We start from the raw sequence: 22091 nt of genomic DNA on the forward strand, positions 1-22091 counted from the left end.
AGGAAACAGTTCTCATGATCCCTCACTATCGTACACACATAGACTTTTAACCGTATTCAGTACAATGGAGGCGCAGTTATCATACAAAAATACCAGGGCGTGACCGCTGGATATATGCCTTCGAAGCGGGTTTACTTCATCGCCATCCAAGTCTCTCAGCCAACTGTTAAGAGGCCATACCAGTCGGGGAGCAACTCCGATTCACGATTTTCCCGATTCTAGATGGCGCCACGCTCGCCCTCCTTATCACGCCGTTCGCCTCCGACTCACGAAATAATCCCCATTGTGCATGGTTGACCTCGCTAGTTTAAGGCGGCCCGCGCCCTCTGCGCTGTTTGTCGAGTGGTAAAGTGTCGGACTTTGCCACGAAAGGTCCGCAGTTCGATTCGAGACATTCACGTCTTTTTGCTTGTCTCCTATTGCTACATGAGTACTTTACTTTTATTTTTTTGTTCTTATATATTCATGCTACAATTATTGTTTTCACAAGTCACTAGCGCCTGTACTGACTGATTATGGAATTTTTAGTTGCTCTTCGTATTGTTTTACTAGTACATACTTACTGTATGCTGACGTACAAGTGTGATCGGATAGTACGGATGCCGGTATCTCGGAGGCTCTCAATTGGATCTACCAGCGGCTGTAAATTAGGCTATAAACATTGCCTACACACAGCGCTTACAATGCCAGTCTGGAAAATCTGCTCGAAACGGTATTCCTTTTTTTTCTGCACTTGCTTACATAATAATAATAATAATAATTTTACTCAAGAAAGCAAACTACAAACATAATAAAACAGGCCCGTCTAAGCGGAAAAGCTTGTGGCACTGGGCCTGAAGCAGTCAGCGGCATACAGTTTGACAGTACATGAACATATAAAGGTACTACATCCTATGATAAAGTTCCGTAACGCTTTTTTTAGTTTGTACTTCAATTCCAAAGAAAAACTGTCGAAGGGGAGCTCATTAAAGATACGAGGTACATAGCATTGCCTGCGACAAAGTCCATATTTTGTGTGTGAGAAATGCACAACAGGGCAGCATTCGCTAACCGGGGTCCTATATGAGGGGTCCCAAAAATGTTTTTACAACATGCAATTTACCTTGATAATAACTCTATTATTCATGCAAAAATGACATTTTGATATGTATATTTCTGGTAAGTAAGCATTATCAAATATCTGAATTAATTTACAAGGCGTTTGTGCAAATGACTTTTCAAAATTTCCGTCGTAGAACATACTTCTTATTATTACCCGAAAACTTCAGTAACATATTTGAAAGGCTCCTTTCCTCCATGTTCTCCCTTCTTTTTCTTTCACCTTATACCAGCTCAGAAAAATGATGTCAGTCGACAACCCCAGTGACAGGGGACTCCCTTTCTTCTGGTGTACGAGTTTGCAAAACCGTACAAAGGACAAAGGAGGTGAAGGGCGATAAAGGCTTGGGGTCGACACACGGAAACCAACCAAAAAAGATATGGGAAGGTCGAGCGGCAAGGCCTTGCAGCGGGAGTCGCGATATTCCCAACACAGTCTTTTTTTTTTTTCCTGAACGCCAAGAGGAACGATTCGACAAAAAATAAAAGGACACATTGTAGAAAAATAATAACTATGGTCACCTGACAACATAACAGGTTCTTGTTTGAGTGTGGCAAAAAAGTACAGTTCGGCCTCCTTATTATGTGAACTCCATCTTTATGTATAAATGAACAAGATAAAATCAAAGGAACTTGACGCGCGACGAGGTCTCGGAGCACGATTTCCGTCTCATAATTGCGCTGATTATTACACGGAAACTTCAGTACTATATTTTTAGACACTCCTTGGTTTTCACAGGGTACTTCACATTACATTTACACCAGACCTTTCGTTCAGCGTAGACACTAGTTCAGTGGAGAACCCCAGTGACCCGGAGCTTTTCTTTATCTTCCTCAGAAGGCCTCCCTTTGTGCGCCGTGCAAAGACAGACGGGTACAGGTTTTGGGTCATCCAACGTGCAACTAGCAAGGATTGTCGAAAGATGGAAAATCTAGGGAACCGGTCTCGAAAAATTGGCCGTATCTCAAAATAACGTGATCGAAGTCCCCGTTGCAAAATAAACTACTGTAAATAAATGTTATCTGGCTGTTTCTGCGCGGAAACTGCCAAAGCCCACTTAGACTAACCTGAACATGAAAATGCAAACACCGAACTTTTATTAACCTAATAATCAACTAACTAACGTGCTGTTCCGTCGCGTCCATTTCATTTATCTCCTATTTCTTAATTTTATTTATTTGTTTATTTATTTTATGTATTTTTAGAATAGCAAGCCAACGTCCCGTTTGGCTGACCTTTAGCCAGTTTTTTTTTTTTTTCCTTTTCGTCTAATAAATATATCCCCCTCCCCCGTCGCTGTCGTTGGTTGTCGTTGGTTTTCCTTGCTACGCGAACGTGAATTTGGGTTCCGGAAAAGACTGTTGCTCATTGCGTGGGCGGAAAGAATTGTGCAGCGGCCGCTTGATCGATTTTTCATATTGGTTCACGTGGAGCGTTCATGAAAAAAAAAAAAAAAAAAAGATAAAAATAAAAATAAATTGATCAATAAAAGAAAGAAAGAGAAACAACAAATAAAACTGCAGTTCTAAGTACCGTTATCCTAAGAAACATTTATCTCTGTGTAATCCGCTGGCTGGCTGTTTCAACATTACGAACATTACAGGGCAGTCCTGTTGAACGTTACTGGAATGTTTGTGAAGTCGGCCTTCCACTAACCGTAAATACGAGAGATTCTCGTTAGCCTTATGAGACAGTTGACTGAGTAAGCACAAACCCGAAACGGCAAAATCGAGCAAATTGACGTTTCATGTCAAGCTAACAAACTCATCTCACTTCTCTATAAGCGCACCGAAAAAAGAAGAGGTTTATTGGTCTCGGTGGTCTCTTACACGGGCTGCGACAACGCTGACTCGTCTACCCAACGTTCCCCCCCCCCCCCCCCCCGACAATGCTGGCTGACGATAATCCCTTTACGAGCAGCTAAGTAAGCTTTTGTTCTGGTCTCCAAGGCCATGCTCTAAGTCCGCTGTCCATGAAAGTAAAGAGGAGAGAGGGATCACTACAGTGCGCGTGCGCATGGTCCATCCGCATGGTCGGCGGATGTATGCGGTCAAAATGTTCCGCGCGGTTTTTCCTGTGCTACGGCTAGAGGGCGACACAGAATGATGCGGTTTACGGGGCTTTGAGACGGTATTTATCCGTACTCACTTTTCATGCGTTTTTATAAAAACGTAAAGTGGTAGACATATAAATTTGATGTCTATCGATTCCTGAAATAATTTCAGAGAAAGTAAATGGAAAGTTTTTTTCGAAATGGCTATAGAAGTTTAATAAAACCTGTTCAAAGAGGGAGGAGAAAAATTGTGTATTTTTTTCGCATTCGTGACGTCGCCGTAAAATACATACGACATATATGAGAAATCCTGAAGCGTAAATAGTTTCATCTCGTCTTCCTCTTTATGATGAAAGCACCCGCGTCAAAATCTGCGCGGTGGTTACCGAGAGAAAGCATAAAAACTGTTCCATAGGAAATACATTGGGACGGAGAGCTGGTATGCCCTCTTAACGACGAGGAGGACACACCCCGCGGGACCATGTGGGTGCATGGTTTCGGTGTGGACAACAATGACGTTGTATATTTGCTGTCGAAATCACTTGAAATACAGTAATCCCTCGTTATAACAAAGTCGTTGGGACCGAAAAAAAGTTCATTACAAGCGGTACAGTCGACCCCCGTTTATCCGGACGGTGCCGTTCCCGGCGAAATCGTCCGGATACCGGGGCATCCGGATAAATGAAACGACCGAATAGAAACGTCCTACAGAGCAAGGTTTAATTAAAACACAGAAAGCTCGTCAATCACAGCTGTTTCAATGTAGGCACTCAATTCCTGCAAACGTTTGCTAATTGCATAGTCCTTCTTCCTCTTGCATATCATTGCCTTGCTGGCGAAGCTGATTCCTATTCTTCGACGTTTTGGTGCACAGGGCGGGCGATCAGGCGACATCCTTCAGGTTAGAGTTTTCCCCTCTTTTTTTATTGCGTGTTAGCGCCGCGGAGCAACTGTGGCTATGAACGACGTGCAGCGTGGACATATGGAGAGACGACAGCAGGAAGGAGTGAGGCACAGGGGGTTAGTATGCATCCTGGGCAGACTTCAGAGGGAACCGTGCCGACATTGGTCTGGAAAGTCTTTGGAAAACGCAGGGAAAACCTCAGACAGCACAGCCGGTGGTAGGATTCGAACCCACCACCTCCCAGTCTTCAGCACGACCTTGGCTACCACCAACGTGCACGGTTGTCTCCCCTTCGGAGGAATGTAGGTTGCTGACGTGTGACGGGAATAACCCCACACAGCGAAAAGGGTGACAAAACGTGGTCAGCGTCTCCTCTTACTCACGGTAGTCCGGATAACTGAAGCTGGATTACAAGAATTTTCCACTTTCGTTCCCTGGAATTCTTGTCCGAGTGCGGAAGCTGAAGTCCGGGTAAACGAGAACAAAATACATTGAGGAAAATCCGTTCTCGTGCCTTTTGTCCAGATACCGCAGGATCCGGATAAACGGGGGTAGACTGTATTTTGATAAATGCCGGAACGGCTAAAAATGCTGCTAGTGGTGCCCGAACTGCACGCAAACAACGGTATCCCAAAAGAGACAGAAGTTATCAGCATGGTAGCACTTTTATTTCATTACAAAAAAGAGGGGCGCTGCGTCTGACGCCTTGGTGTTCGCCAGGAGGGCCTGCTCCAGTCTGTGCACGCACTCCAGGAGGCTGTCATCACCACTGCCGCTCTCAGTTTGATTGTGGATCAAACGGAGCATGTCCCGTGTCTCAGCCGTCGTTGGAACTTCCCGGGGCTCATCATCCGAACTATTGTCACTTTTGCATTGGCGTCCTATCACAGTGTCCCCAATATCCTCGTCCGCCTCCTGTCTGACGAGCTCATGCACTCGCCTGTAGAGATCGTCGCAGTCATCTGTCTGAGACGTGCTCTTGTTCATCGTGCACATGACCCCTGGAAAATCCGGCGTGCGCGACGCAATTTGCGATCTTAGCTGCCGCTAGCTTCTACCACGAAAGGCATAGTAGGTTTTTCAACTTCTCTAATTAGCACGACTTTTTGCTTGAGCGTAATACACTTCCGTAGGATCTTCGGTGGAGTCATTGGAAAACGCGGGAACTGCGCAGGGAGCAAGACGCTGATCGAGCGAAGTGGAACGCTCGTGCTACCCTTTCCGTGCAGAAAAGAGGAGAGGGTGTGAAACTTTCGCCTTTCGCCTCTTCTCTACGAGTGGAAGAACGCTTGCAGAGAACGCTGGCCAGCGTTCTCTACCGCTCCGCGAGTCCGCGACTAGTTCGTGCGGGAGCTGCGGGCATACCAGCCAGCTTGCGCTTCGTAAAATGCGGAGTCGGGCGACAGTATGCTTCGAATAATCTGGTTAAAACTGCATGCGTTTTATACGGGACACAGGGGAACTTCGAATAAAGCGATAATTCGAATAAAGCGACTTCGTTGTAACGAGGGATTACTGTATGGCGAATGGCAAATTGTCAGCAATGGAGGAAGAGATTATGCGACACACACAGCGTCTGTGGATCATTCGGTACTCAGCAGCTAGTAAAATGTCACCGGAGGAGGTATGTTCTGACGAAGAAATGGTTAGATACAATCTTGTCTCCAGGTCAAATTAAAATATATTTCATGGTGAAGTATGCAAACTCGTTTGCAAATTTTGCAGTTTTCTCGCAAAAGCCCGTCCACGTATCGGCAACATGTTCTGTGTATGATGTCACGGCCAGCTCGCCTCGGAGGCGGGCCATAGCAGCTGCCGTTCACGCCTGTGGTTAATATAGAATATCTTCGCTATTGTAACCATTTTCAACTTCTTATTTCACAGAGTGAATGCTTTAGTACAGGGGAACAAATTAAAAACGATCGTGGGCTTGTCAAATATCCTTTCATGGTCCCTTTAAGGCCATATGCATCTTGCTGTAACAACAGTTAATGCAGGTTCAAATGACTTTGCAGCATTATTGTCGTCCTAGTTGGCACTTTTAATGCAATCGCACAGCACCGTAGTTGGAGAAGCTATGTCGAAATATTGTCACGTCCTACTGCACGATTATCGCCGTCATCACACGTGACCGTGATTCTATTATGCTGACTACCACAAATCGAAACCGAAAAAAAAAAAAAAAAAAACACGTTTGAGATGAAGGGTTTGGCTGTGCATGCAGTGGCACGGTGAACAGTTCAGCTCAGCGCCGCAAAATTTTGATATTTAACCAGAATTTCAACGAACTGTAGGCCTCACATGAATGTTCAGAGTTTGTTGACAATCCAATAAAGCAGCAACTGTGCTGAGGATGCATGAAGCGTATCTCGGTTTCGCGTTTGGTTGGGGCGGACATTAATCGCAGCTGCACAAAACTGCATAGTACTTTCCGTTTCGTACTACACTGCGCACTAGTTCAGTTACCGAACGTGCAGCGACGCATTCGTAGATGAGCGTACCTCGAAAGCTCGGCACGTCGCTTTGCAGCTGTTCTTCATTCATGTTCGTTGCTGTTACCGCATCGTACAAATTCCAGTGTTCAGCCCACAACAGCTTTGTAGGAAGCTGCTATGATATTTGAAAAAATTTGAGTATTCAAGCTTTTACAGATATTCGAAAACTTTGAATATCAAAGTTTAGAACATTTTCACACCTCTATTGATGAGTTGATGACAAATGCAAGAAGAAGTAAAAAAATTTTAGTAAAATAATGCATACATCTTTGATTAGTATAGTACCCACTTTTTGTGGAGCCAAGATTGCCACAGGCCCACAGTAGGCGAATCAAGGCCGCAAAGTTTAGTAAAAACAAAAAAAACAAAAAAAACAGGTCACATTGTCAGTGATGTCGTCATTGCTGGGAAAGTAGGCCCCCAGAGAGTTACTGTTTCATCTTGGGGAAGTGATAGAAGTCGAATTCCGGTGAACTGTGCAGAGTATGGTGGATGGTAGACCATAGAAAAGCTGCAGGAGTAGATGGCGGAGAACTTATGAGACGCTCCTCATATTTCTGGTTTAATTGACCAAAACAACGAAGGGTTAGCTTTTTTGCAGTGCACATTTCAAGTACTACTGTTGATGAATGGCTTTTATGGCTCTTCTTTTTTTACCACCAAAGTGGCAGAAATGGTTGTCCAGTGATAGCCATGAAAAACATGCCAATATAATTTGGACTTTTGAGTCCTCAGACACGCTCTTGACTGCAGTCATAAGTGTACATGATATTGTAGAACTCTGGCTGTATGCAGACTATGCTCCGTGGAACTGCATTTGTTTCAGTCTCATTATTCCCTAGAAAAGCTCGCTGTATCTGCATGCAGTATGACTGCAAGTACATTCCGCTGGCTCGTTGACAAATGGAGAGAGAAACTTGACAGACAACTGACTTAGAGCACTCAGCTTGTGGATTCTCATGAAGGTAATAATCTCAATGAATGAATAAATAAATAAATAAATAAAAACATATGTGACAAAATTTCTGCGATAAGATATTATGTACCACTTTAGAAGCCAAGAGCTGCCCTTCTTCATCTGTATAGGTTCCACATCAAACAGGTTCTTAAATGACAGAGGTTGTCGACATTGTCGTCAACAGACAGCAGTATGTAAAATGAACGTAGAATATTGCATAGAAATGCAAATTTAACTTGAACATGCCCTGCCAAGCCGTTACAAATTCACGAAAGCGTACCATCTTACGAACTAAAAAAAAAGCATAAATTCTTGCCAAAGTTTTTATTCCTAGTTTTGAAAACATTATGAGTCTGGCTCCAACCATGATGCATGTTGAAACGTCTTAGGGATTTTATCTTCCTAGGCCAGTTTTGCAGCTTCTGTTTTGACAATAAATTTTGTGCATTTCTGCATATTTTTTTAACTCCCACAAACAGGGTAAACAAATGTTCTTGACTAATTTGTTTCATGTGAACACTATAGGCTAACTCCCAAATCTGTCAGATGCGTACTGTATGTGTCTTTTTCATGTTGCATGTGAGCACCTGAGCACCTTTAGCATTGTGCATGCCATTTCACACACAGCAACGTTCACCTGCCCGGGGGGTGCAACAGCGTTGCGCGCCAATTTCTTAGGTGCACCTTGCACCAGCTGTCTACAAATGGCGTCTTTCTGCAGATTTTTCAAGGAAATTTTGGTGAGTTTTAGCATCAGCATCAACAATAGCTCTTCTTAGGCAGGTGTTGTACTGTTATCTGTGTGTATACTCTTATGTATGGTGGTATGAGGAAGGATCATTCGCAAAAGCCAGCCGAATGACCTAAAGAGGAAAGACCATTTTTAACAAAAATCTAAGGATTCACATTGGTATCTTTTCACATACTTTTTTAACGTATAGGCATGCTGTCTAAAATACCTGCAAAGTTTTTGTGCACAAATATGGTATGGTTGACGCTGGGTGGCCACTCTTAAAACTGTAAAAGAATTGCACGTCATGTCAATTTCCTTGTAATTAGCATTTGCTTTGGAATAAGGACAAACAGTGGATCAAAACGGGGTAGGAATGACAAGACTTGTAGCTAGTAGTGAAACCTAACACTTTCCAGCCCTATGCATGCAACGATTGCAGGAGATAATTTTTGCCATTTCTCCTTGCAGTTGAAAGTAAAAATAGATTTTTGTATACAGTCAACCCCCAATTTGTGAAGCCTCGATATGTCAATTCCCTCACTTTACTAACGGTTTGTCCAGCATTATCAGTCCAACATTACCTGGGTCAAGACTATAGAGAGGAATGACCAATTCGGCAAGTGAAGGGTGAATGACTATGGAGGTCTTACACAGTGGCTCGTATGAGTGACTAACAGTGGGCAATTCCAGAAGTGTCCTTACACGGTCAGATTAGGCTTTTCGTCCCGTGCACATTGCCACTTTAGAGACTGACTCCCAAATTGAAGGTCATGCGAGATTTCGAGCACAAGAATGATGTCAATAGTGTCGGGTTATTCTCTTCTCTCCTGGGCAGAATCAACACTGGAGAATTAATGTACCAGAGTATTATTATGAAGTTTTTTCTGAGTTAATCGAAGTAGACGAATAAAAATGGGCTAAAAGTGCCGTGTCACATCATCAGGTGCCTCTCTTCTTTCACTAGAGCTCACCCACTTTTATAACTCGATTTATGAATCCGTCATTTTGTCGACGATTTTCGAGGAAACGGTTACTGTTCACAAATCGAGGGTTGACTGTATTTGATGTTGTCAACAGGTTGTTGCCAACATCGATTAACAGGTTGTTACTTCAGGTACAGGTACTTCAGGTTGTTACTAAGAAAAGACAAATGGACAGAACACAAAACAAACAGCTCAAGACTAGTGCTCAAGGCAGCGTGCTGTTTGTTTTGCATTCTGTCCACTTGTCTTCGCTCCAAGATTTTTTTAGTTTTAACTAGAGCACTACATGGGCTTGGGCTTACCCGAAACCTCGAGCCATAGGCCCAGCAATGTATGGGCCTGGACCCGTGCTTTGCCGGGCCTAGGTTGGGCTCGGGCAGGTGTTACCCGACTGTTAGCCGTGGTCAACTTTTACAGCCCGCTACACTGGGCCGGGCTGGGTAGCGCATATATTTCTCGGGCTTGGGTCGCTCCTGTGCCGAGAAACCTAGCAATTCTTCGGGCTTGTGCCGGGCACTCGCCAGATGTTGTGCCATCAGGCCGGGCCCAGGCGGGCCAATCAACGGAATACCATGCTTAGGCCGGGCCTAGGTCTAAGAATGCGGCCCGTGGAGTGCTTCTGTTTCAACCAAGGGATCCAGGATCCCAGAGAGCACAAGGTGTGTTGTTGGTTGGTACACCAAAGAAGCATTATGTTGGGTGCCACCATGCAAAATATTTTTGCAAGCACCCTGAAGAATCAACCACGTGCAGTGCACCGTGACCTCGGGGCCCAGCTTGCACTCCTGGCATGACAATCCGTGTGGAAGATCAGTGTGACGTCAAAATCACTCCTGGTTTTACTAGCACTCTGAAGGGGTTGACACATTTCTGGGGGTATGCAGACCAAATACCTCTCGTTTGTACTGTAAGTCTGTTACAGTAATCTATAAGAGAGACGGGGTGCAGATTAACTCGTGCATGATGATGAAGGAACGAATAACCGAGAGACACGGGACACAAAGCACACGAAGCACTCTTGTGCTTGTCTTCGTGTCCCGTGTCTCTCGGTTATTCGTTCCTTCATCACAATAATCATTATTGTGTAACAATTCATGTTATTTGTCATACAACCTGCCACAGCCAAAAAACTGCTCCTCCACATACAGTAGTTGGAAGCTTCACAAGATAATTTGGGAGATCATGCTGCTCTCAAAATGACCACATATAACCATGCTATGGGCAATTTAGTAATGCTTTTGTCCTGCAAGAAACAAGTCATGCATGCTGTTTGTTCATGCTGAGCCCTATACGGACATGCACACTCAGGTTATCTGATATGTATCGTGTTATGACATGTATGTTTGTTACAATATCTATTTTGAATGACCTAGGGAACTACAATTAGTGTGCTGTATGTCTACAATGCATATTGTAGTAATTCAAAACTTTGCAGGTGGTATAGACATGCTGCTACTAGGCTATGACACTGAGAAGCAGAAACCAATCCTGTGGAAGCCTTGTTGGGTCCTCTGAGTTTCTAATTGGAATTAGCAGCAGCAAATACTACATATATTACACTTGCGAGGAATGCTTTTTCACAGTACCGTAGACTTCTGTTAACTTGACTTTTGTTAATTTGATACTTTGCTTAATTCGTTCACATCCGAAGTCCCTAGTGGGCACCCACACATTTACGTGGATAAAGCAGCTTCTCAGCCCGAACTCAAATGGAGTTATGCACCTACTGCAGCTCGCATCAGGTAGCTCAATCCAAGCAAACGTGTATGCACACACGTCACATTATGCATTTCAGCAAAAAGTTACAAGACATCTCACAAAAGAAAAACGACTAAAATCATGTCTCGAAAGCACCAACATAGCCCTTTGCATGCTCGCGTTGTGCCCGCACAGCCATGCATGCATTTGCTTCGCAGGCAAGGCTAAGGGGACAGCCAAGCACCAGCTTTTCCTACCCATACAGCAGTTCGCCTCTTTCTCATCTGATAGAAGCTTGGTGTGATAGACGGCTTGTGAGGCACACATATCGAATCTTCTGTGTCTGAATCAGTGCAGAGCATTACTTTCTGTTAGCCGACTGTCGTAGTTGCGCACAATTTTAATAGCAGAATTGATTACATAACGTGAGTTGTCCCGGATAGGACTTTACACACTGCGCGTCTCTTGCGCTCTACGCAGTTCTCCCGCGCTCTTGTCAAACACGCGAGCACGGTCGGCGCGCCATCTCTCGATCCCGACACTCCCCTTTGTTCGAGAACAATTGTGACCCGACATGATAAAGCAATCTCAAGTCCAGACGAGTTGGAGGTGTGACCGCATGACCAGTGCGGTGTCTGCTTGGCTTCGGTTTCTTGGTTAAGACGTTGTAGGCTGAAGATGCCCTCGTGTCCATCTCTGAAGTCCAGCTTCTGTCTCGACCATGTAGAACCGTGGTTCGGTTGCTCCGGCCCACATTTTCACGGTTGTGCCAGGTTGTAGTGACTCATATTCATGGACTCTGTGCTGCATGTTATAGTGAGCTGCGCTGCTGTCTTTGTCAGGTTGGTTTTTGGCATGAAAGTCGTCGTCGTTCCAGTGCGGTTCCAAGGCCCTGTTTGTGGTTGGAAGGTTCGTCGTCAGTCTTCTCCCCATCACCAATTCTGCCGGACTGTACCCTTCCTTTGCGGGTGTTGCCCGATGAATCATTAGTGCTTGCTGGCTGTCCAAAGACTTCTTCAGAAGTTGCTTTGCTGTCTGGACGGTTCTTTCGGCAGCCCCGTTGCTCTGAGCATAGTAGGGACTGGATGTTTTGTGGGAGATTCCCCAGTCCTTTAGAAATACACAAAATTCTGCCGAGGCAAACTGGGGTTCATTATCGGACCTGATGGAATCTGGACACCAAAACGAGCCAGTATGGGCTATAACCCATTGATGACGGCTTTCGTGGTTGTCGTGCTTAGCTTGACCAACTCAGAGAAACGTGAATATAGTAATCCACCACCACGAGGTGTGTATCCCCCTTCAATTCGAAGAGGTCTGTACCTAGTTCTTGCCAAGGTCGTTCGGGCAGAGGAGTCTCCAAGAGCGGTGCACTCCCTGGCTTGCGATGTTCTTGGCAGATGCTGCAGTTTTGCACGAAGTCCTCTATGTGGGATCCTATTTTCGGCCACCAGACTGTCGTGTGGGCTCTCTCCCAACATCTAGAGACACCTTGATGACCAGTGTGGATGTTGGATAGCACCTCGTTGTGTAGGGGCGGTGGAATCACGACTCTGTCTCCTTTGAACAGAAGACCTTGCACTACTGAAAGTTCAGCTGCGATCTCGGCGTATTGTCGCACGTCATTTGGGAGTTCTTTGGAATTTGGCCAACCTGTGTGGCAGTACTGGACGACCCGTGATGTGACTGGATCTTTGGTAGTCTCCTCTTTTATTCGAGAGAGCATGGCTGACGATGCTGGAAGCAGTTCCAGAACAAGTAGTTCATATTCTTGGATGGCATCGCCGAGGTTGCAAACTGCGTGTATGCTTGGATCCGACACAGGTTTGCGTGACAGGACATCTGCTGTGTGGATGTCCTTTCCCGGTACGTGCGAGATTGTAAAGTCAAACTCCAAGAGAAGCATGCGTAAACGTTGTAACCGAGGGCTCAGTTGGTCTATTCGCTTGGTGGTGAGAAGGGGTACCAATGGTTTATGGTCGGTCTCGATGTGGTACTGCAGTCCCATAAGGTATATTCTAAAATGGGTGCTCGCCCACGCAATGGCTAATGCCTCTTTTTCAATTTGAACATGCTTTTGTTCTGTCTCGGTGAGCGCCCACGAGGCATACGCGACTGGACGTTGTTGACCCTCGACCTCTTGTAAGAGCACGGCCCCCGGTCCGTAGGACGATGCATCAACGGAGAGAGCAAGCTGCGCTCGCGGGTCGTAGTGGGCTAGTGCCGAGGTCTCAGTTAGTGACTTGATTTGTTCAAAAGCCTGTTGTTGACTTTTGCCCCAGTGCCACTGTGTGTCCTGATGAAGTAGGTCCCTGATAGGCTTTGTTTGCTCAGCCAGCCTCGGAAGGAATTTTGCCAGGTGGTTTACCATCCCAAGAAAGGATCGGAGTTCTGAAACATCCTGAGGTGGCTCCATCAGCTTCATGGCACTGAGTTTCACTGGGTCTACTTTAATGCCTACTGGCGCCCAAGTAGTGCTTCTCGCAGGCCCCGAACGATGAAGATGTCTTCTTGTGTTGTGTAATTTCCCCACGTGAGAGTCATCGTCGCCTGACCCAGCGTGCTGATAGTAGTCTGTCCCGGACGAAGGAGAACTTTCGTTGATGGCTGTAACTTGCCCATTTCCTTGCAGTAGAGGTGCTTGGGAAGCTCTGACATGTCAGCACCGGTGCCCACTTTAAATGTTACTTCTCGGCCACCAATACTGGCAGTGATCTTCCATGCCTCTGTCTTTGGGCAGTGAAGGATTTCACCGATGTAGACTTCCTCAACAGTTGCATCATGGTGTCACTGACCCGGTGGATGCCCTTTTGGCCCTTGTGCGGATCTTGACACTGATGCAAAATGTCCTTTTCTGTGACAGTAGCCACAGATTTTGTCGTGCGCAGGGCACTGAGCTCGCTTGTGCTGTTCGGGTTTGCCGCACCAAGCGCACTTTTGCTGGCTGTGGTTTTCAACCGGTGGTTTCTTTTTCTTCGGTCGTGTTCTCTTGGGCTTCGTACGAAGTTCATCTAGGTTTAATGAGTCCTTTTCCTCATGCCTTATGTCCTTTTGTTGGAGCTTCACAGTTTCACTGTTTCTTGCTTGCGTTACGGCAGCCTCCAGTGTTAGATCAGCGTTCAACTGAAGTCGCTCCGAAAGTTGCAAATCTTGTAAGCCAACGACTAGGCGATCTCTTATCAACTGTTCCTTCAGCTCGCCGTACTGACAACTGTCTACCATCTTGTGCAGATCGGTTACAAAGGCGTCGACGCTCTCGTGTGGCTCTTGGCGCCGGTGGGTGACCTTCACCCTCTCGTATATGACATTGACGCAGGGTACGGAGTGGGTTTCGAAGGCGGCAGTAACGGCTTCGTAGCTGGTAGCCTTTGTAGCCGGTTTCAATGAGCTGAGAATATCCTCGCCTTCACGACCCATGGCATAGAGAAACGTGTTTACTTGCGTCTCTTGAGAGCGCAGATGGAGCTCAATGATAATCCAGTATCGCTGCCATCGCGTAAACCATGCTTTCCAGGTATGGGGTTGCTTGAAGTCAAACTTTTCTGGAAGCTGGACGGACAATGGAGTAGCCTGTCGCTGGCATTTTGGCCAGACGGGTAAGCCGTCCCTCGTTGCTGAGATTCGGTTTGCGTTCCGTTCGCCATCTTGGACTGGCTTACTTGTACTCGTCGTTGTGCCTCCTACTATGATGAATGAGCCTCTGGTAGGAGCGAAGGGTGCGAATCAGTCTGCTGCCACCATGTCGTAGTTGCACACAATTTTAATAGCAGAACTGATTACATAACGCGAGTTGTCTTTACACTTTGTCTTTACACACATAGGACTTTACACACCGCATGTCTCTTGCACTCTACGCAGTTCTCCCGCGCTCTTGTCAAACATGCAAGCACGGTTGGCGCGCCATCTCTCGATCTCGACACCGACAAGCAATGCAGTGACTGCAATGAGCACCTGCAATGATCTTGATGCTGTAGACCGCCTGAGATGCCCCAAGGGTCCAAATAGTCCTGTGTACTTCTATGCATCCGGGTCTCTCGCTGGACCTCCCTCGACTGCCAGTATTTGTGGAAGCATGTGCACAGCTTGTACTGCTGGTCGACCAAGCAGTGCATGTTGCAGACGGTGTGTTGTCGACATCCACTTGGCCTACCGCGTCGGTAGGCAATCTCATCGGATCGTACAGTGCTTTTGTGGGCTTTTGCAGACAGAGCAGGGTACTGTGGGGAAGAGCAGACTCCAGTACGGCCGTCACGTCAGCGCCAGTATTCACCTTGAACTTGACGTCAGTAACGTTTATCCTGGCTATAACGAACCACGGCGGGCTGGTGGACTGTGTTCTTCTGAGATGACCGACAAAAACTTCTTCGATGGCGGTCTTTGAAAAGTGACTCTGGCGCCGTCCGGAAGGTTTGAGATGCAGCAGTGTTTACCCGCTGTCTGTCTGGGCAGATAGGCAAACAAAAGCGAAATGGCCCGGCTTCATGGAACGGTTGTATTGCTTGCCTTGTGCCGGGCACAGTGCTATGTGGTGTAGTTGAACCACGCTATTGGCACAGGTGATTAGGTGACATCATGGGGTGACATCATGTCCTCACGGACGACAGGCTGTTGCCCCTTGATAGCCTCAGAATTCTGGACAGTGCTTACAGCTTTTTCCAAGGTGAGGCCAGGGCCGAGCTGTAACATCTAGTTGAGCTTTTTGTCTCGCAGTCCGACGACTAAGTGGTTCCTGATGGGACCCTCCTTCAGGCTGCCGAACTCACAAGCTTCTGCTAGGCGGCGTAGTTTGGTCCCAAATTCTTCCACACCTTCGTGTTCCATCTGGCATCGCTGATTAAACTGTGCACACTCGTAGATGTCATTTGCCCTTGGGATGAAGTGGCATTCGAAGCTCGAGCTCCGAATGCTGTAGTCCTTAGCTTGGTCGTCGTCAGTAAGCTTCAGCGAAATTAGAGCATCCTCAGCTTCGGATCCCATGGCGTAGAAGATCATGTTTATCTGCGTCTTGGGTCTTGCTGGCGGAGATTCGGAATTACTCTATACCGTTCCCGCCTGACGAATGCTTATTTCCAGCTCTCGGGGTGCCTAAAATCGAACTTGTCTGAAGCTCAGTGGCGAATGGGTTGGAAACGGGGTTCGAAGGGGACTTCGTCGATGTGGCAGCTGTCCTTGGGGCTACGTTGTTGAGCATGGCAAGGCACATCCTATCTTAATAGGTCTCATCAACCGCTGCTGCCACCATGTCGTAGTCAGGTGGATAAAAGAGCGACTGCTTCGTAGAATGCCAAGCCAACACGTTTAGTGACAGGTTGTTCTACCCTGCAGCGTGCACAACCACTCACACACTGACAAAGATAATCATCATCGTCATGTGCATACGACACTACAGTGCAAAAATTTCTCTTTGCAGAATGAAAGATGCTATTGCCTTGAGACCAACACGAAAGGAATGGGATTCATCGGTTGGGTCATTCATGATTTATGAGCGAAAGAAACAGCAATGTACGCTTTCCCGCATCCTCTCCTCCTCAGGAAGGCAGACAATGCAGAGTGGGATGTCATTGGGTGCGATAAGTAGGTGACTCAGAGTGTGAGTGTTTCATGCTCCTCTTGCTTAATGCGACACATGCACCATTGGCATACCCCGGAGTGTCAGACACCAACAAGTTTTTTGCACTTCCATCACAAATGGGTGCACCAAAGCAGACTACAAGCGCTTGGGGCTTGAACCATTTGGCGTGGCACATTTCCCGTTGAGCGCGCGATCCACCAGGAGCAAGGGGCTGGCGCTGGCAGAGAAGTACTTCTAGTTAGTTCGAATGGTATGCTTGGAAGCAAAATACAGACGTACTATGTCACCGAATTCTCCCATTTTGGGAAACTATCATTTTTTTTTTAAACTGCCATTATGCTTTCTTGTTACTGGGCAACTTTTGTATGGATGTCTGCGGCTATTCGTGGGTTCGTGGGTCGTGCCCATGGCAAGCAGTCACCTTCATTGAAAATTACTCCTATGGCATCTGTTACAAATTCCCATAGTTTACATCGCATTTGCTACGTTATTCTATGTGAAAATGTACTCAAAACTGCTGTTGTCCAAACAGAGCCACTGTGTCCTCAGTCTGTGTACTGCATGAGAAGGCAACAGGAAGTGGTCTCACCGAGTGAGCAGTGTAATGCTTCAAAGTTGTTTTTTGCTGTTAAGTGGTGTCTTAGGTGTCTAGTACTCGCGTTGCGAGGTGCACAACTTTGAAAGAGTTCGTGAGAAGTAGAAGATGTCCCTAGTGGAGAGAGTAGAGGAGAGCCCTCTCCACATTGTTCTCTCGCCCTCAAGTTTTTTTTACAGGCGTCTACACTCCATCGCAATTTTCTGAGCAGTTATTTTCTATAGATTGACTCAAGGCGTAAGAACAGGCCCACCTTAACAAAATTGATTGCCAGTATGCTCCAGATCGATGATAGATATCGCCAAAAACTAGAGCAACCGTATTTGCGTCATCTGCTCCATGGTGTACGAAACGTGGCACTGACGTCGGAGGAAGTGCAGCATTTTCGTGAACTCGTGCCGTACTCCCACAGCACTTCTTCCAATCGAATGGTCGAGTGTAGAGCAAAGGCTGCACCCCTGCTGGATCGAATACGGGAACTTGCACCATTTGCACTTGTTCACAAAGTAGAGCCCAATCGAAGACAGCTAATGAATCCCGTTCCTTTTGTGTTGCTGTCAAAGTAACCGCGTTATCTTACAGGTAACCGTAGGTAACCTAAGGTAAGCGTAGGTAACCGCGTTACACAGTAATTTGGCGTGAAATATTTTGACAAACAAAAGCGACCTGTTTTGGACCGTTTTCCTAGATTTCTTTAATTTGGACATCGACTTGGATACAACTTGGATACTTAGATAACTTGGCCTAATTTTTTGGGCACTGTCAGGATTGAGTTAATTGAAGTCTACCATACTACAACTTAGCACTACAGCTTTAAAATGTCAAGCAACAGGAAAATTGTGTTAGCATAGCAAGCAGAGAGACACCGACTAGCTCTCACAGGTGCTCTGCTGCTTTATTATAACATCGTCTCATATATGTTGACAAGGGCTGAAAGGAGTTGACTTCAAGCACAATGTCTGGTGTTCGTAGCACTGTAGATATGTGGGGTAGTTGGTAACATGACTGTGTAATGGTGCAGCAAATAAGACTAGGGACAAACACAGTTGTCGTGTTAGTCTCTCTCTGTGTTTGTCCCTAGCCTTATTTGCTGCACCATGTCTACGCCGTCTGGTGTTCATTTCTGTAGTACTGTTCATGTTGCAATGCAAAATTTCCAATTTGCCTGCTGTAGACGAGGACTTCTTCAAGGTGATGGCAACTGCATTGGCGGATTTTGCAGAGCTCAATCAAATGCAGCCACTCATGATACTCTTTGAGGTCAGGCTTATTACACACAATCCACTCCAACGATGTAGGTGTATATTTTTATTTTTTAAATTCAGGAGCTCAACGAGCGCAAGCACATAGCTGGAGATTTGCTCCTGCACATGCTGGGCAATGTGGCCACTTACCTGGAGGGGCTTTCCCCCGAGGGCAATGCCCTTCTCTGGACCGCTTTCTTGCCGCAGCTAGATGCTCTGCTTAGGTATGTGCCATTCACACATGTATGTCGCCTCGCTTACAGATGAAGGACACAAGTGAGTTTGTAACGATTATTCATGATTATAGTGCTAAGAATAGGGTACAAGCAAGACAGAAAACATGCAATCACATACAAAGGGGTCCCACAAAAAAGGGTCGTGCCACTCAGAACATTGTTCCTCAACAGGAGATGTAACCTAAAGCAACAGATCATATTAGCCTAAAAAAAGGACTCCTAAGGTTTGACTTATCTTTTCCATTGACTGACTCTCCTTGACTGACTCTCCTTGACACACTGTCTACTCTTACGTAGTGGCAGTCAGTTGTGAAGAGAGTGTGACTAGCATCAAGGACTGTATTCTGTTTAACCCAGTTCCAGCAGTTCAGGACAACAAATGCCTAAATTTTAGCTTAGATTGTCTACAACTTTAATATTACTAATAGGACATTGTACTTACCTTTGAGTTTAAGTACCATGTCTCTTTCGTCACAACAAAGTTATGCAAAAAGAAGCGAACAGAATTTTTTTAATATATGTGTCACAGCAAAGTGAGTATATTTGTAACATACTGCTACTATAACTAAAGTGGATGAATATAAATTCCTTGATCTAACATTAGCTAGGAACTTAATTTGGTTTACACACAAAGATAATACAGAGCTTTTTTTTTTCTCTCCTTCGCACATTTTTTATAAAGCTATAAGAGCAGCATGAATGTCATTTTTGCAGTTGAGTTATACATCCAGGTGGACATCCTCTGGAAGAAGTCTGTAACTGCAAGATGTCTAATTACCTAAATTCATTAGTTAACTCCTTAATTAGGGGATTTGGAGCAAAAACGAGATAGCAGAATGGGAGACAATCCTCGTTGAAAGCCATTCCATGTTTTAAAGGAATGTGGTCACTACCTCTTCACCCATGCACATACACATTCATATAATACAACAAGTGCTGAGCCATATCTGTGGAGCATCACAAAAAATCTAATACACATAGTATAGTGGCAAAGGGACAGTCATGAGTGATGGCAACAAGGAGAACATGTCTCCCTGAACCTTCACTCGTCATTCATATATGTACACACCAGGTTTAGAGCACATGAAGAAATGTCAATTAGATAACACTAGTAGAATAACACATGTTTTAGAAATATTTATCTTGCAGAAAGCTGCTTCTGGCTCTGCCCCCGGGGGCCACAAGTGCAAACAATGCCAACATTCCCCCTGCCAATGCACTGGGTCCCCTTCTTAGGCTAATGCTGTGTGTCCTCAAGGCACCCACCATCAACACATGCAAGGTAACCCTCTCCTACCTGCTGTTTGTACAAGGTAATGAGTAATGATTAGGTAATTAGTTGAAGAGCTGAGGGTCTGCAAAGCGCGATGCAACAGAAAAACAGTAAAAGTTGTAGCTAATGTTTGACTTCTGTTGCTAATTTTTCTGCAAAGGGAGCAATTTCTTATTAATATCTTGTACATATGCTTCAAAACATACCGCAAGGAATATATCTTTTATATCTTGATTTTGTTATTTTGTTATTTCGTGACCTTGAGTCCATATAAGCTGTAATTTGTGACACTTTTTGGTTGTGCAATGTAAGCTGCAAAACATTGAGTTTGTCCACCAGTTCAATGTTGCCATCATCAAAAGTTTCGTGGATGCTTTTGCAAAGCTTTTTGGGAAATGTGATATCGTGGCCTCTTTCCTTAGACAAAAATCTGAGCTGGATTCCCAAGTGGATCCACTTGGGTTACAACTTAAACTTCTGCAAACAAGACGATCATCTTGTTTGCAAAATTGTGGTATAGTTGTGTTCAATCTAAGAATGGTATACCTTATGAGCTAAATGTTAAGTAGAAGATAGCATTTTTTGCAGTTTGATGAATATATATTGTTTGTATCATATTTATGGCTGGAAATTTATAGGTATAGGAAAATTGTACGGTGCTCCTTACTATATATCAATTGAAGTTGCAACAATTGAACATGGGCAAGAGGGTTAGAAACCGTGATCCCTTGCTGCAACTTCAATCGATATGATTTGGCACCAACTGCCCCTTCTTGTTCCTGTAGTATTCCTAGTTTACATTACACAGAATATTACACAGTGCTCCTAGGTGCTGCTCTTCTGTTGGAAATTACTGTAGTGCTTCAATTGAGGCATTTTGTGGCTGAGTGCTTCTAACTTACATCCACTTTTTTGTTGTTGCTCAGCCTCAAGTGGTTAATAGTGTAGAAGGCCATAGATACTCATGTGAGTTCCATTCAGCATCAGTAATGTTCATGAAAAGACAGCCTCTTCATGAGAGTTCTTCCCAAGGACCATTATGCTTCACATATCTAATTCTGTGTCGGAAGAGAGACAAAATATTACTGTGCTGTCTTGGTATTAGGGTTTCCAATGGTACCTATTGACCTTTTTGTTGGGCTGTAGTCTATTCTAGATCCGTTCTCAAAGATCCTGAGCTATGCCATCCAGCACTCATTGGTTCAATACGAGCAACTACTGGAGTTGTGTCACCTATGCAACAGAAACATGTCGAGGGTAAGTAGTTGTCAACAAAGTTACTGCACACAACTGGCAAATGCTGAAACACTGTGTTATTTTTGCTTGTCATTGTAGTAAGCTTAGAAGTAATGTTGGATAGATATCTTCGAAATAACGTTAGGCTGACTGACAACCTTTTTACAATTCTGACAGCAAAGGGGTAGGATATTGAGTGTGTAAGTGTAGCAAGTAATGTAAGCATGAAGTAAAATAATGTAAGTGACAGAAGCTTGTGGGTGATCTACATGAGCAGTGTAATGCCCCAAACGCACTGCTGCACGCAGTCTGGATCGGAGCGCAATCCTGGTCGCTGCCATCCCGCAGGACACGTGTATGCCTTCGGTATTTCGCGTTTGTGATCCAGGTTTTCATTTGACGCCGTCTGACGAGAGCTTGGCACAATGCCCAATGAAGTTTGAAATTAAGGGGAAACATTGGTCCAGGATGCCTCCTTGAATCAAATTCATATTACACCAAATGCTATTTCAGCTACTTCGGCGTTTGTCCATGTTGTTTTCTTCGTGCGGGCTGGCGCCATATTGCCATCCTGGAACCGGCAGGGCGAGTAGCAAGTAGGTGAGGGAGAAAGGGAGCCGCTGCACCTGCGCCAACCCTCCTTGAAGTGCATAATCACGTTCACGAACAGGGACAGGTGTCCCTGTTGTTGATCTCTGTTGCTGAAGCTTGCTTTGTCCGCACCTGAGGGCGATGCCGACTACGCACGATGTGGAACCACATCAGTGCGTTTGGGGTATTAGCTGGCTGGGCTGGATAAGTGCCAAGTGATAATATATTTGACCTAAATATAGGGTCTACTTATATTGGAGAACATGACATTACAAAGTTTCTACAGTAACTTGCTGAGAGCAACTTGTTGGACATAGACACATCTGACTTTAGGAAGTAAGTACCATGTGGCGACGGGTGCTCAAGGTTGGCGAAGTTATGAATTGTAATGAGTGCTGTGGAGCGGAGCATGGCACGATAG

The 22091-nt window shown here is 45.3% G+C and overlaps 1 protein-coding gene across 1 annotated transcript in view; it reads left to right on the forward strand.

Moving 5' to 3' along the window:
* Nucleotides 1–22091, forward strand: part of LOC135396678 (protein unc-79 homolog) — a 206547-nt gene that overhangs the window by 151944 nt on the left and 32512 nt on the right. Inside the window, exons 42-46 of the mRNA XM_064627777.1 lie at nt 8137–8249; nt 18265–18350; nt 18416–18558; nt 19720–19852; nt 20990–21100. Of these exons, the coding sequence (XP_064483847.1) occupies nt 8137–8249; nt 18265–18350; nt 18416–18558; nt 19720–19852; nt 20990–21100 (586 nt within the window). The remainder of the gene's footprint in view (nt 1–8136; nt 8250–18264; nt 18351–18415; nt 18559–19719; nt 19853–20989; nt 21101–22091) is intronic.

This window comes from Ornithodoros turicata, chromosome 6 (genome assembly GCF_037126465.1).
Source record: "Ornithodoros turicata isolate Travis chromosome 6, ASM3712646v1, whole genome shotgun sequence".
Classification (NCBI taxonomy): Eukaryota; Metazoa; Arthropoda; class Arachnida; order Ixodida; family Argasidae; genus Ornithodoros; species Ornithodoros turicata.